Genomic DNA, 13,282 nt, shown 5'->3' on the forward strand with positions numbered 1-13,282 from the left:
ACAACCAGAATGCTGACCAGTGCAGGATAAACAGCAAACAGCTCAGGAGAACCTATATTCAAACCAGGATGACAGAAAATGGTCCAGGAGTAGATAGGTGTCCTGTCCACTTTTTGAGGATCTGGATAGGATTTTGCACTATTACACAACCTCCCAAACCAAGGAGTCTGTGGAACCTGCTACCTTAGCTTTTCCCTATCCTGAGGATGACCAGCGAGACTCTTCGGAGGAGGACCTTGAGGAGGCCATTGAAGAGCTTAGGTTCTCTAGGTTCCCTGAGAGTTAGGTTCTCTTTGGGACCACAGGACCCTGATGCCAGTCTGGAAGAAGGCAACCCTGATTGCTGCCATATAATGACTAAGCCCAATTCCCAGCTAGCAAACCTGGCCAGGACTGAAGAGGGAGATCCTGTGGAGAGAACCTCACCATGTAAGTGTCTAGCTTTACAATTTATTATTGTTGTAGTTATTGTGCTTACTGCTGTACTAGCTTCCATTCGAGGTGCCCCATGGTTACAGCCATTGTAGGTGAATGTGAGCTAGGAGCCTTGCTGAGTCTTCAGCCCCCGCCTGCATCCATCCCTTCTTCAACCCATGCTGTCCACTACCTTCCTCCCTTGTACACATTTTCAAAATGGCGGCTGTTCCAACTGGGCAATTGGCCTCTGTCACAGTTCCAGTGTAACTGCACCTGTATTTCCTCTCCATGGTTCATTGAGGGCACCTACTTAAAGGTTTCTGGCCCCCAGCCATCACCTCTCTTTGGCAGAGAGCCACATCTCACTCTTTCCAGATCAGGTCTTTTTCAGGCTGCACAGTTCCCTGCCTTCACTGTGATACTCCCAGCAACCCAGACTGTCTAAACAGGCCAGCATCTGTGCTTTGCTTTCTCTCCAAAGGCTGTGAACAGTGTAATTACCCTCAGTTACCAAATACCACACAGCTCTTTCTAAGCAAACACATTTATTCTTAAGGTGAAAGCATTAAAGAGAAAACATAGTAAAACAATAAAAGCACACACACCCATGCTTAAAAGCTTACTGGAGGTCACCCCAACTCCAGCCTCAGGTTCTGGTAGCTGTAAGTCCTTGAAAACCCACAACTAGGTTTTCCCAGTAGTTACAAGTTCATAACTATCTCAGATTCAGAACCAGAACAACAAGCGGGGCAGTTCATCGTTTTTTTTATACAGCTCAGGCCTTTGATCGCCACTCTCTGGCAATAGGTAATCAGCAGACAAAGACCCTCTCCTCAGGGTGTAGCTTCAAAAGGCAGGGTTTTTTGCATAACCAGAGGTCGATTTGCCGTAACCTCCCTCTAGCTATTACCCAGGAAATCCACTTAACGCATATTGTCCCCAAAGTCCATTTTTGTCTGGCAAATTTTCAATATAGTTCTTTGAACACGCAGGCCTCTCATCCCATCTCCTTTCTAAGGAGCTGACATACAATCCCAGCCCACAATAATACTTAATCTTTGCATTTAATAGAATGGACCCCAAAGATACTTAAACTTAATTCAATAAGGTTTTTAAAGGATATTGTAAGAAATGGACATGTCTGTCACAACCTCTGTTTCATACTAAAGTCCAGACTATCAACCATTTTTAGTCCCACACCACAGAGGGCGCAATTGCTTGATATTCATCTAGATATTGTGGGGGATATCTACACGGTCATTCTCCCCAGAATAGCTCGCAACTCTCTTCCATTTCTGCAGCATTTCTTGGGGAGCCATCTTGGGCAGGTGAGGCCAACCTGTGGCTCCGGAGCCACATGCGGCTCTTCAGAAGTTAATATGCGGCTCCTTGTATAGGCACCGACTCCGGGGCTGGAGCTACAGGCGCCAACTTTCCAATGTGCCGGGGGGGTGCTCACTGCTCAACCCCTGGCTCCGCCACAGGCCCTGCCCCCACTCCACCCCTTCCCTCCCCCTCCTCTGAGCCTGCAGTGCCCTCGCTCCTCCCATCCACCCCCAAGCCGCCTGCACGCCACGAAACAGCTGATCGGGAGGTGCTGAGAGGTAGAGGGAGGCGCTGATCGGCGGGGCTGCTGGTGGGTGGGAGGCACTGGGAGGAGCTGATGGGATGCTGCTGACGTATTACTGTGGCTCTTTGGCAAAGTACATTGTTTAAATTCTGGCTCCTTCTCAGGCTCAGGTTGGCCACTCCTTGGGGAATAACTTCACAGTATATCTCACTGGTCTGCTCTTTGCCTTTTTGAGTAAGGCCATTCTCTGCCTTCTAGTCACCCACCTCAGTGCAGTGTCACAGAGAGTCAGGATAGCTTAAAGGGGATGTAGAGGGAATTACTATTCAGCTCGCTGCTGGGTGCCCCTTGGTAAGGCCTCCAACACTATATGAACTCCGCTAAGGCACATCAAACCTGCAAAGCCAGACCAGGAACATAATTCCCAGCTCCCAGCCTCCACGGCACAACAGCAAAGCTAAACAGTATATACTAAACAGACAAAAATCTCAGTGCAGCCAACCCTCCTCATGTACAAACCACTCTCCAGATCTGAGGTTCCCCAACCTGGGTAGACTCTCAGTGAGGTAAAATCAGAAATACATATACAAATGCTATTGTAGTCTGTATGGAATAGGAACAATAACTGCCTTTGTTTTTTTCTTACTCCCACAGCCATGGCACATGCATTGTCCAGATCTTCAAGGATGGGACCTTTATCTACAGCTGAGCTGCTTGGTAACCTGCAGGGGAGAAAATGGAAAATTCAGGACAAAAATGTTATGGACCTCATCAAAGTCCTAAAGTAAAACCAGAATAGTGGAGAGATGGAGGCATTATTTGAGAATGGAGAGGGAAAAAGAGAGGGAACTCTACAGGGAGATCATGGGATCCAGAGAGAGTGTGGTCAAGGACAGCATGATAGTTTCCAGGGAGAGCGCTGCTGTGGCCAAAGACAGTATTGACAAAGAATGGGAGATGCAGAGCCAACTTCTGGAGGCAATGTAAAGCCTGAATGCTCTGCTGCAATGCATGTTGATGTAGGGCAGCAGGTGCTGCAAGTGTCATACAGCAGGACTCAGCCATGTTCTGCAGCCCCTAGATAATAAGAGATACTGGGAACAGCAGCAACTCCTCCCAACTGTAACCCCTCCTCCTATGCAGTCCTCCCAGGGGCCGTTCCCTTCCCAGAGGCAGATCTGGGCACTGAGAACATTTGCACATAGGAACCAGGGCCGGCACCACTTGGAGCGAAGGACCTGCCGCCGAAGAAGAAAGCGGCGCGGTGGAGCTGCCGCCGATCGCGATTGCGACTTTTTTTTTTTTTTTTCCCCCACAGCTTGGGGCGGCAAAAACCCTGGAGCCGGCCCTAATAGGAACAAGGCTCTTTTGAGCCTTCCAGCACCCCTGGTAACTTTGAGCCTTGCCACTCAACACCAGAAGGCCCTCGAACAAGAAGAAACAGAGGCAAGATGTATACGTCCCTATGACTTTAAGCCACCCTCCCCCTTGTTTTATTTTACACTGCACTGTTGCACTTTCAGTTTTTACTTCACTATTGTTTTAATTAAAGGTTTCTTTCTAGTTGTTAGTTAATAGATTGTTGTTTAATGTATTAATAATAAAAATTGTTGTTTCATTATTGCTTCTACTTCAGTTAAAGCTTTATTTAGTTTGTTACATAGCTGATTGTGGTTATATAATAAAAACCGTTAAAATTCATACATAGTGAGTCATCAAATCATTTTACATAGAAAATCCTTAAACCTGAAATAATTCACAGCACATTTTCTGGCCCTGAGACTCAAAATAACAGCAGTAGGCGTCTGATAATAGTGCCTCAACTGTTTCTGTTGGATGCCTTGGTGGCTGCTCACACTGCTGAGTGAGTCTCTGCATCTCCACCTCCCACCCATCGTTAAGGTTTTCTCCCTTACTCTCGCAAATATTTGCAAAATCCAAAATGCTGCTATAATGGTTGGAACTTTTTTCTGCTGCTTCCAACCCATTCCAGAAGCAGCAGCACCTCCTTTTCAAAAGCCCAGATGCGTAAGCCACTGCCATTCTGGAACTAGCAGGGCGATAGTTGAACTGTTCCTTCTGTTGAAGCATCCTGTGAACAGCTTCATTAACCAGGGAAGCAGAGGATAAGCCAAGTCTCCCAGGATAACTGGAGCAACCTCCCCACCATTAATGTCCATAGTGATCCTGGGGGCAAACTGTCCATTATTCATTAAGGTAAAAAGAGCTGAGTTCCAAAGGATCCTAGCATCATGGATCCTTCCAGGCCACCCTGCACTTATATCTGTTAACCTGCCATGGCAGTCAACCAGCCCTTGGAGTACCATGGAGAAATAAACCTTTCTGTTAATAAATTCCTTTCTATTTATAAATTCTTCATCCTAGTGTGTATGTGGAGGAAGAGAGGGGTGCGAAATAATAGGCACCTGAGTCCATCAATTGCCCCAATACAGTTTGGGAACCCCAAGTGTGCAAAGCTATTAATGACCCCCTGAACATTACCAAGCTGTTTAACCCAGTGTACCTTTTCCATGGCAACACATACCTGGATGACAGTGACCCCAGTAGTCAATCTCCCCATGTCAAACTGATTGGCTAAGGATCAATAGCATTTGGGGATGGCCAGCTTCCAGATGGCAATGGTGACCCATGTCTCCAAAGGCATGGGGCACCATGTATGGTAAGCTGTCACTGCAGCTCTGGGATTAGTTCAGTACAAATCTCAAATTTCCCCTCCTGAAATTCTCTTGATTTTAAAATTGTCAGTGGTGGAGAATCCACCACAAAAGTTGATAAATTGTTCCAATGGTTAGTTACTCTCACTGTTAAAAATGGATGCCTTGTTTCCAGTCTAAATTGGTCCAGCTTCAACTTCAACAGCCAGTAGCTCATGTTAGACCTTTCTCTGCTAGACTGAAGAGTCTATTGTTAAATATTTGTTCCATGTGTAGGTTCTTGGACTATAATCAAGTCACCTTCTCTTTGTTAAGCTAAATAGATTGAGTTTGAGTCTATCACTATAAGGCATTTTTTCTAATCCTTTGATCATTCTCATGGCTCTTTTTGGAACCCTGTCCAATTTATCAACATCCTTCTTGAATTGAGCATGCCAGAACTGGACACAATATTCCAGCAGTGATAGCACCAGTGCCAAATACAGAGGTAAAATAACCTCTCTGTTCCTACTTGAGATTCTCCTGTTTATGCATCCCAGAATCTCATTAGTTCTTTTGGCCACACCGTCCCAATGGAAGCTCATGTTCAGCTGATTATCCACTCCCCACCCCAAATCTTTTTCAGATTTTTAATCAGCATGTTGTATGGTACCAAGTCAAATGCCTTACAGAAGTCTTATATTACGTCAACACTATTACTTTTATCAACCAAACATATAGTCTCATAAAAAATATCAAGTTAGTTTAACAGAATCTATTTTGCATTCCATGTGGGGTGGGGACAGTTGGTGGCAGGGGAAGGGAAGAGGGAGGGAAGCAGCTACTTGCTGGGACCAAGGAGGGGGAGAGCAGGTGGCAGCTAGGAACAGGGAAAGGAGGATCAGGAAGCTGCTGGAAATGGGATGGAGGCAAGTGTAGCCAGCTGCTCCAAAATTGTGTGAGGGCATGAGTGCTTTGCATCATCACCAGAGCTCCTGCAGCAGGGGTCAAAATCATGGGACTGTGCATAAAATCATAAAAGGTGGCAGTAGTGGGGGTGACAGAGTATTCTGTCAGGAAGATTCTCTTAGCAGCATTTTGAATGGACTTGATGGGGTGAGTTTGCAGGCATTGAGTTCACATTTTAATGCCCGCTCCCAAAGATTTTGAAGCTCCTGCATCTTTGTGGATAACAAGCTACTCTGAATTCCTTAGATCCCCTGCTATCTCCAGTTACTGTTAGCAAATCTTAGTTAGCCCTTGAACTTGCATATTGTTATTTTGCACTTTTCTGGATGCACCTGGAAAAAAATGAAAGGAGGTGCTTCCTTCTTGTTGCATGCTAATTATGGAGGTTTGGATTAATAAACTGATCTGCTAGTATGTGCTTTAGGATAATTTCTTTGGAGCCTCCTGCTACTGACTGATAAATATGTATGTGTTCATTCTTATTTTTAGGTCTGCAGCTAAATTTCACCTTATCCTGGGGAGACACACATTATCTTGGACTGACCGGACTTGAAGCAGTAGGAAAGGATGGTCAGGCTTTGCCAATTACTATGGATCAGATTTCTGCTTCACCACAAGATTTAAATGACCTTGCAGAGTACATGGAAGATTCCAGAACATTAGACAAGTAAGTAGAAAAACAACTGAAAACTCTAAGTATCTCCTGTAGTGTTTTGTCCTGTGTGGGCTGTTTCAGTGATAGTCTTCTCAATATTCTCATTAGTCTGAGATTTTAGAGTTAATGAATGAGAACTTATTATAAATACATATAAGTTAAATTTATAAAATGATATAATTGTTTAACCCTTATTATATGATAATAATAACAACAATAATAATAATAATTAATAATGTAAACTCGCAGCGGTGCTATCATTAGCTATGACCTGTGTCAGATTGCAGATTCCTGTGCCAGCACGTCCCTGCGGCCCGCTGCTTCCCACAGATCCCATTGGCCAGGAACGGCAAACCACAGCCACTGGGAGCTGCGGGGGGCCTTGTCTGCGGATGGTCAACATCAGCAAAATGTCTTGCGGCCCGCAATCAGGTTACCCTATACAGTACAATTTTGCAGACCTGATCTCAGCCCAAGTATTAATCATTTTTGGAAAGTTTGAGCAAATATAGGTTCTTGTGACCCCCTCCCTTTAAAAAAAAAAAAAAAAGCTGTGTGCTAAAATGTAGTGGTAAACACTGGAACTATGTCAAGCAAATAATCTTCATTATGGAGAAACACCTTTCAGTTTTCCAGTGAAAATGGGTTATGGGCTGAGTTATGTTCATATGAAAACTATGTCACACACACTCAAGTAGTTTTCCTGGTAGCTCCACCTCATTTAATGTGCATTGGCTCATGCATTTGAAATATGTTATGTGCCTAGAAAGTAAAGTTTTCTGTAAAATTAATTGGATTCTTTAGGCAGGATCACATTTTCACCGTATACACAAACAGCACCTACCATAATGGGGCTCTCGTCCCTGATTGGCCGTCTAGGTGTAACTGCATTACAAATAATAATAGCTTGTGTGCATAGTACATAAAACATTTATGGTGCAAGGAGCATGTTCAGTGAGACAAGAGAACACTGGAGTTCTTGCCTCATAGAATAAAATATGTAGTGACTTATGCAAGACCTTGTTTCCTTAAGTGAATATTTTGCACAGGACAGACCTACCATTTTTAATTTTTTTAAAATAACAAACCTAAGGAATGCTCTTAAAGTAACTTGTGAAAGAAAATGTTACGGTTGCATAATTAAGCACTCAGAAGTCAGGCAGGGAGCACTCTTTTGGCAGCAAATGTAAAAAAAATTATTACATATAGTAACATCACTATGAACAATTAATTTGACTTCTTTAAAATATTTGTAATAAGTACTTAGTGTAAAGTTATTTTACTTCAGACTTAAGTTATTTAGAAATAAATCTGTCACATCTTTTCCTTCACTGAGCACAATTCTACGCATACACTGCAGAGGTTCTCGGAAATCATACTGTGCAATGATTTAATTAAAGCTTGTATCATGCTGCATAAACACATGGGCAGAGTTAAGACTACATGGGCAAAATTAACTTTGTCATTTCCTGATTTTTGAGTGGCTCACTTTTGCGATCATAACATTTTAATCATTAAAAGTTATTGCGTTGAAACCTCATTCTTCTTTTTAGATTATATGTCTGCTCTAAACTGAGGTAATTACAACTGTTGTCCTCTCAGTGTCTAAAAAAGGAAGACTGATATCATCTAGCTTAAGGACCTAGCCTACTAACCCGGATGAAAATATATTCACCAAATACAAAACTGAGAACCACATTCATTTACTGCATCTCTTGATTTATTTTTTCTGATAATTCATTAAGTATCTTTTCCTGAGTTGTCTACTTGCACTGCAATCAGATGGCATAACTGCAGTACATGTAGGTGTAGCCAACTAGCCTTGATCCAACTAGCTCACTAAAAATAGCATGGAAGCTATGGCAGCAACTACAGGCTAGCCACTCGAGTATGTACCCAGGGTACTGGTAGGCTTTTACTCAGGTGGCTAGTCCACCACTCATGCTGCCACAGCTTCACTGCAATTTTTCGCAAGCTAAAACCTAGCATGGGTAAGCCTATATTTATCGCAGTCATGCCTCATGATTGCTCAATCTCTTTCCTCTTTTCCTTCTTTCTCCTTTTAGCCTCTTTTATCAGGTTACATAGTGTTCTCTATCTTTTTCCATATATATTCTCTCTCTCCCCCTGCCCCCTTTTTCACATATATGAAATATAAACATATAAAAATGTAAGTTAAAAATACTAAATCATGAATTCAAACAATCAAAAGTTAGGTAACCTTAATTCTGGCATTTCCTAACTCAACATTAATTTGTCTTCTTGTAAGTATTCATTATGATACTAGGTAAAATTTTCAAAAGTACCTAAGTGACTTAGACACTTTAGAAAATTTTACTCACTGTCTTTAATTACATGATGATATAGTGTAGAGTGCTTTTTAAACTTTCAGACAAAGGCATAATAAAATCTAATGTCTGGAGGCTGGAGCTACTCAAATTCAGACTAGAAATAAGGCACATGTTTTCCTGCGATCAGTTTTGTGTCCGTTCTGTGTACTGTTTTCTCTTGCTATTTTCCGTTGCTTAACAATTGCCAGTCCATCACTAAAGGATTTTTCTGTGTTTGTAGGTTAATAGATGGGACTAACATCACTGTTGAAGATAATCATATGTGGCTTATTCCTTTCACTTATGGGGAAGATCACATTATCACAATCTATTTTGATAAAGCTGAAAATATTGCAGGGCTTCGCTTTTGGAACTATAATAAATCTCCAGAGGATACCTATAGAGGGGTGAGTGAAAGAATGTGGCACTGCCAGCAGAAGTGTTCAACCACCCATTAGAAAATTTGTGCTTTGATAAATGAATGTGGCTGCTTTAATGTAATAGCATAAATCCTTCTAAATTATCTGACTGAGTTTCATGGCAGTTTAATGGGTTTCTGTCTTCCTTCACAATCAGCAAATACAAGAAAAAGAGCCAGAGATAGTTCTAAGAAAATCACAGGGCCTGATTCTTCTTTGAGACACACAATAGCACATGGTGCCAAATTCATTGAAAATAACAAACGGATAGGTGTAAATACTAGGTGGGGAGAGGACACAGCATGGATGCCTTCCATATGGCATTAGCTCCTAAAGCATTGAGGTTCTAGATTGTGGGATACTCTTTCATAGAAAATCTAATTAGGAAAGACACTGATAGCAGTTTGTGGGGCACGGGTTTCCATGTGCTCTCTTAGCTGGAGGTAATTTTTGTTCTCCTTTTATTTATTGTATCACTGTATAAAATGCCAACAGGAATTTTTTTCTAAAAGATGCCTTGGTTGTCTTACTGGCTGGATGCCTTTCAGTCAGGACCCATCCCCCAGTTCAATGCTCATTTTCTTCTTCTTCACACGTTGTGGATGTCGTGGGCAGAGAGAAAGGGTTGACAGGTGATTTGTTCCTCATTTTTATATCTTTTCCTCCTCTTTGAGAATCATCTCTAGCTGGGGTTCAGGCAACTGAAAGTTTGTGGACGGTAACTTTCAACTGTTCTATTGCTAAGATGTAAATTTCTTGCTCACACCCTTCTTCCTGCCAAAGAATGGTCGCTTAATCAAGTGATAAGCCATATGATTACGCTGACACCTGGCTGTGGTGCTGGCTAGCTTTTTCTCTCCGGGGAACTAGTTTGAAGCTGTTTCCCCAGAGTTGGAACATGCCATATACAGTAGAACTTTACAACTTTATTTACAATGTTGTCACACATTTTACCAGGGCGATAATGTTCAGTAGATTATGAGTTTTCAAATGATACCTCACATGGCATACTTTGTACAAAATTTATCATAGTCTTGTAAAAGTGGTGAACATAAGAGTACAGACTGTCACAACACATTGTCCAAACCATGAGAACAGCCATGGATACTAGGATGGGTCCCCAATAGGTCAGCCTCTTCCTGGGGTACGTCAAGGAAGAATTTATGAAGAAAGGCACCACAAAATCAATGATATACCTGAGATACATCAATGATATTTTTATCATCTGGACAGATTACCTAAAGTCCCTCATAGATTTCCACCACAACTTTAGCAACCACCACCCATCGATGAAACTCTCTCTAGAACGTTGCCACACATCATCAACTTCCTGGACACCATGATCAGCATCAATAATGGAACCATACAAATGACTATGTACAAGAAACCTGCGGATCACCACACTTACCTCCAATGAGCCAACAACCACCCCAGACACACCAAGAAATCTGTTATCTACAGCCAGGCACTCAGATGCCATAACATTTGCTCCAAAGTGAAAGGGGGGGGAGCTTAGTAAAATTGCCACTATTTCCCATTGTTTCCAATGGGACTGAAGCCACAGGCTACCCTCAGAAAACTGGCCCCCATTTCATTAAAAAGTGTGCTGTCAAATTTCTCAACCACCAAATGGACAGTGTGTGACATCAGGTGATCAAAATATGTGAAATATGACCAAAAAGTGGAACACCTGTTTTTTGTTACATGTCACATACACCTTAGTTGGCAGATTAAAACTTGCCTAAGGATATTTTCTCACTGTGTGAATTAAATAAGCCTTTTTTGTAATTTTTGGAAAATCACGACTTCTACAGTGCAGCCATCAGGGAACCCGGTGTGGGTCACAGCAGAGTTTGAACCACAGACAATCACATTCCCAGCCTATCTTTCTAACACCTGAAGTGCAGGAATAAGTGTTGTTCTCTCAGTGGAGCAGCCACTAGAGGGGAAAGTGACATGTACCTGTTTCCAGTGGCTTAAGTAACTATTTGCTAGTCAGCTGTACAATACTGGGTTCTAGTCCTAGCACTGGGGTGGGGTGGCCTACTGATGATTAACAGGATAACTTTTCACATTGGTTTGTCAGTGTAGTTGAGACTAAATTCTGTCAAATTACTGAACTGGATTCTATTCACAGCTGTGCTAGAAATGAACTTGTGCAATTCTGCTACTTGATTGGTAAAATGGGACGTCTGATACTTGACTGCCTCCTCAAATAGGTGTTTGAGGTATGGCTCAGTAGTAAGGGCTGTAAAATGCACACAAATATAAGCAGCAGTGAGTAGAATAGGTGAGATTTCAGCCTGGGCTCTCCTGGCTCCCAGGTCAGTGCTCCTTCCCTTAGGCTAAAGTATATTTTTTGATTGGACTCGCTCTCTCTCTCTCCTCTCCAAATTGGGAGCCTGATTCAACTGAAATGTAGTACATCTAAGAGTGCTGCTTGCCATCTGACTGTAATGCTGTACCAACTCAAGATGGCTACCTCTTTGCTCTTTCATTTCCAGTGGGGCTGCAGCTAGTGGCGTAGCCAGGTTTTAAGAGCGGGGGAGCAAATATAAAAAAGGTGCCCCCCCTTGGCTCCTCCTCTGGCCACGCCCCCTTTGGCTCCTCCTCTGGCCGCCCCCCCTTTTGCTGGCTCCTCCAGACCCATCTATTGCCAGGGCCCTGCAGGCACCCAGGAGCCCCCTGCACGCACCCTGACACCCCCCCGGGCCGGGCCAAGCTGCGGTGGGGTCCGTGTCCCTTTAAGAGCGGGGCTGGGCTGAGCCAAGCTGGCGGGGGGGGGTGGCTCCACTCCCTGCTGCAGGCTGATGCCAGATCCTCGGCTGAGAGCCCCGCTCATCTCCTGCACCAGCTCCAGGCGGGGCTTTGCTGCGGCTCCCCCCGGGCCAGGCCATCCCCTTCACCTGCACAGTAGGGGCGAGTTGCATGAGGGCAGGACCTGGTGCCATCCGCCTGGTGGGCCCTGGGGGGCACCGGGTGAGATGGGGTGTTGCGGGGGACATCAGGCAGAGGGATGGGGCACTGGGCCCCGGGCTGAGCTCCCAGCGTGCGCTCGGTCACTCACCTTCCCGTCCGGGCCGAAGGAGAGGGACTCTCTCTCAGTCTCTTCCCCGACTGGGGAGGGCGCGGGGTCCTGCTGGGTCTCCGCGGCCTTGCTTGGCCTCAAGGAGGCGGCGGCAGCTCCGTGGAGCTGGTAGTCTGGCCGGCGGGGCTGCTGAACGTCCGCTCCTCCATCTCCGCCCCGCCCCAAGCACAGAGCACGCCAGGCGCGAACCCCATCCCAGGTTAGCCCTCTACTGGGACCGAGGGCTGAACAGGCCCGGCAGGGCAGTGCGGGGGCTGCTGGAGCCTGGAGGGGGAAGCTGGGGAAGGGGTGGCATGGCCTCAACCCCCTGGGGCTGTGGAGGAGGCAGAGGGGCGCAAGCCGCAGCAGGACCCCAGCCCCCCGGAAGAGGGGATCTGGGGCCAGCCTGGGGAGGCAGGAGCAGCCCCGGGGGTGCTGGGCGTGTGCAGGTCAGAGCCCCGGGAGAGCCCCAGCCCCATGGCGGACAGCGCTGCAGAGGAGGAGCCCGCGGCGGGTGAGGGGCAGCTGGCGGGCAGATCCCCTCTCCCCGGCAGCTTCCTGCTTCCCTTGGCCCAGAAGCAGGAAGCTGCCAGGGAGAGGGAAGCTGCCCGCCAACTGCGGAGTGCTCGGCTGCCACGCCCTGAGCCGCCGCAGGAGGCGGCTGCGGCGGCGATGTTGGGGCCGCGTGGGGCGCGATGGCCAAGGAGCCGGCCCCTTCGCTCCTCTGGCCGTGCCCGCTGCCCCCCCACAATGGCTCCTCCGGAGTCTGGCCTTGCTGACCCGCCCCCCACACTTGCCTGCAGGACCCCAGCGGTGGCCCAGCAGGCGCAGCTTTTGAAAAATTTGCTGAGGGGAAGCGGCTGCTTCCCCTGAACCCCCCTAGCTACACTACTGGCTGCAGCTACAGGCTGCCCCCAGAAAAGATGTCTGCCATCTATGTTTTGGCTAGGAAACTGCGGGGAGATAGCCTGTGACACAATCCTTGGCTATGCTGGAGAGCAGTAGAAAGAGCTCCCCTGAGAAAGAGGTTACATGCTGCAATGCTGGGGCTCCGTACTGCCAACCCTCACTATTTTGTTGTGAGTTGTGTGATATTTGGTGTGTTTCTTAAGGCCCCCGTCTCTGGAGTCGTGTGAATACATCTGAATTTGAGCTATCATTTTTTAGGAGGACATTTCTAACACTCTTAGTTGTTGGGAAG

General features: G+C 45.7%; 1 protein-coding gene across 4 annotated transcripts in view; it reads left to right on the forward strand.

Moving 5' to 3' along the window:
• KATNIP (katanin interacting protein) overlaps positions 1–13,282 on the forward strand; it is a 183,483-nt gene that overhangs the window by 135,427 nt on the left and 34,774 nt on the right. For all 4 annotated transcript variants that reach the window (XR_008446476.1, XM_054042252.1, XM_054042254.1 and 1 more), the window contains 2 exons: positions 6,100–6,277; positions 8,837–9,002. Coding sequence is in view for 3 of the 4 variants with exons in the window: in XM_054042252.1 (XP_053898227.1) it covers positions 6,100–6,277; positions 8,837–9,002 (344 nt within the window). In the remaining variant the exon portion in view is untranslated. The remainder of the gene's footprint in view (positions 1–6,099; positions 6,278–8,836; positions 9,003–13,282) is intronic.

Source organism: Malaclemys terrapin, chromosome 10 (genome assembly GCF_027887155.1).
Source record: "Malaclemys terrapin pileata isolate rMalTer1 chromosome 10, rMalTer1.hap1, whole genome shotgun sequence".
Classification (NCBI taxonomy): Eukaryota; Metazoa; Chordata; order Testudines; family Emydidae; genus Malaclemys; species Malaclemys terrapin.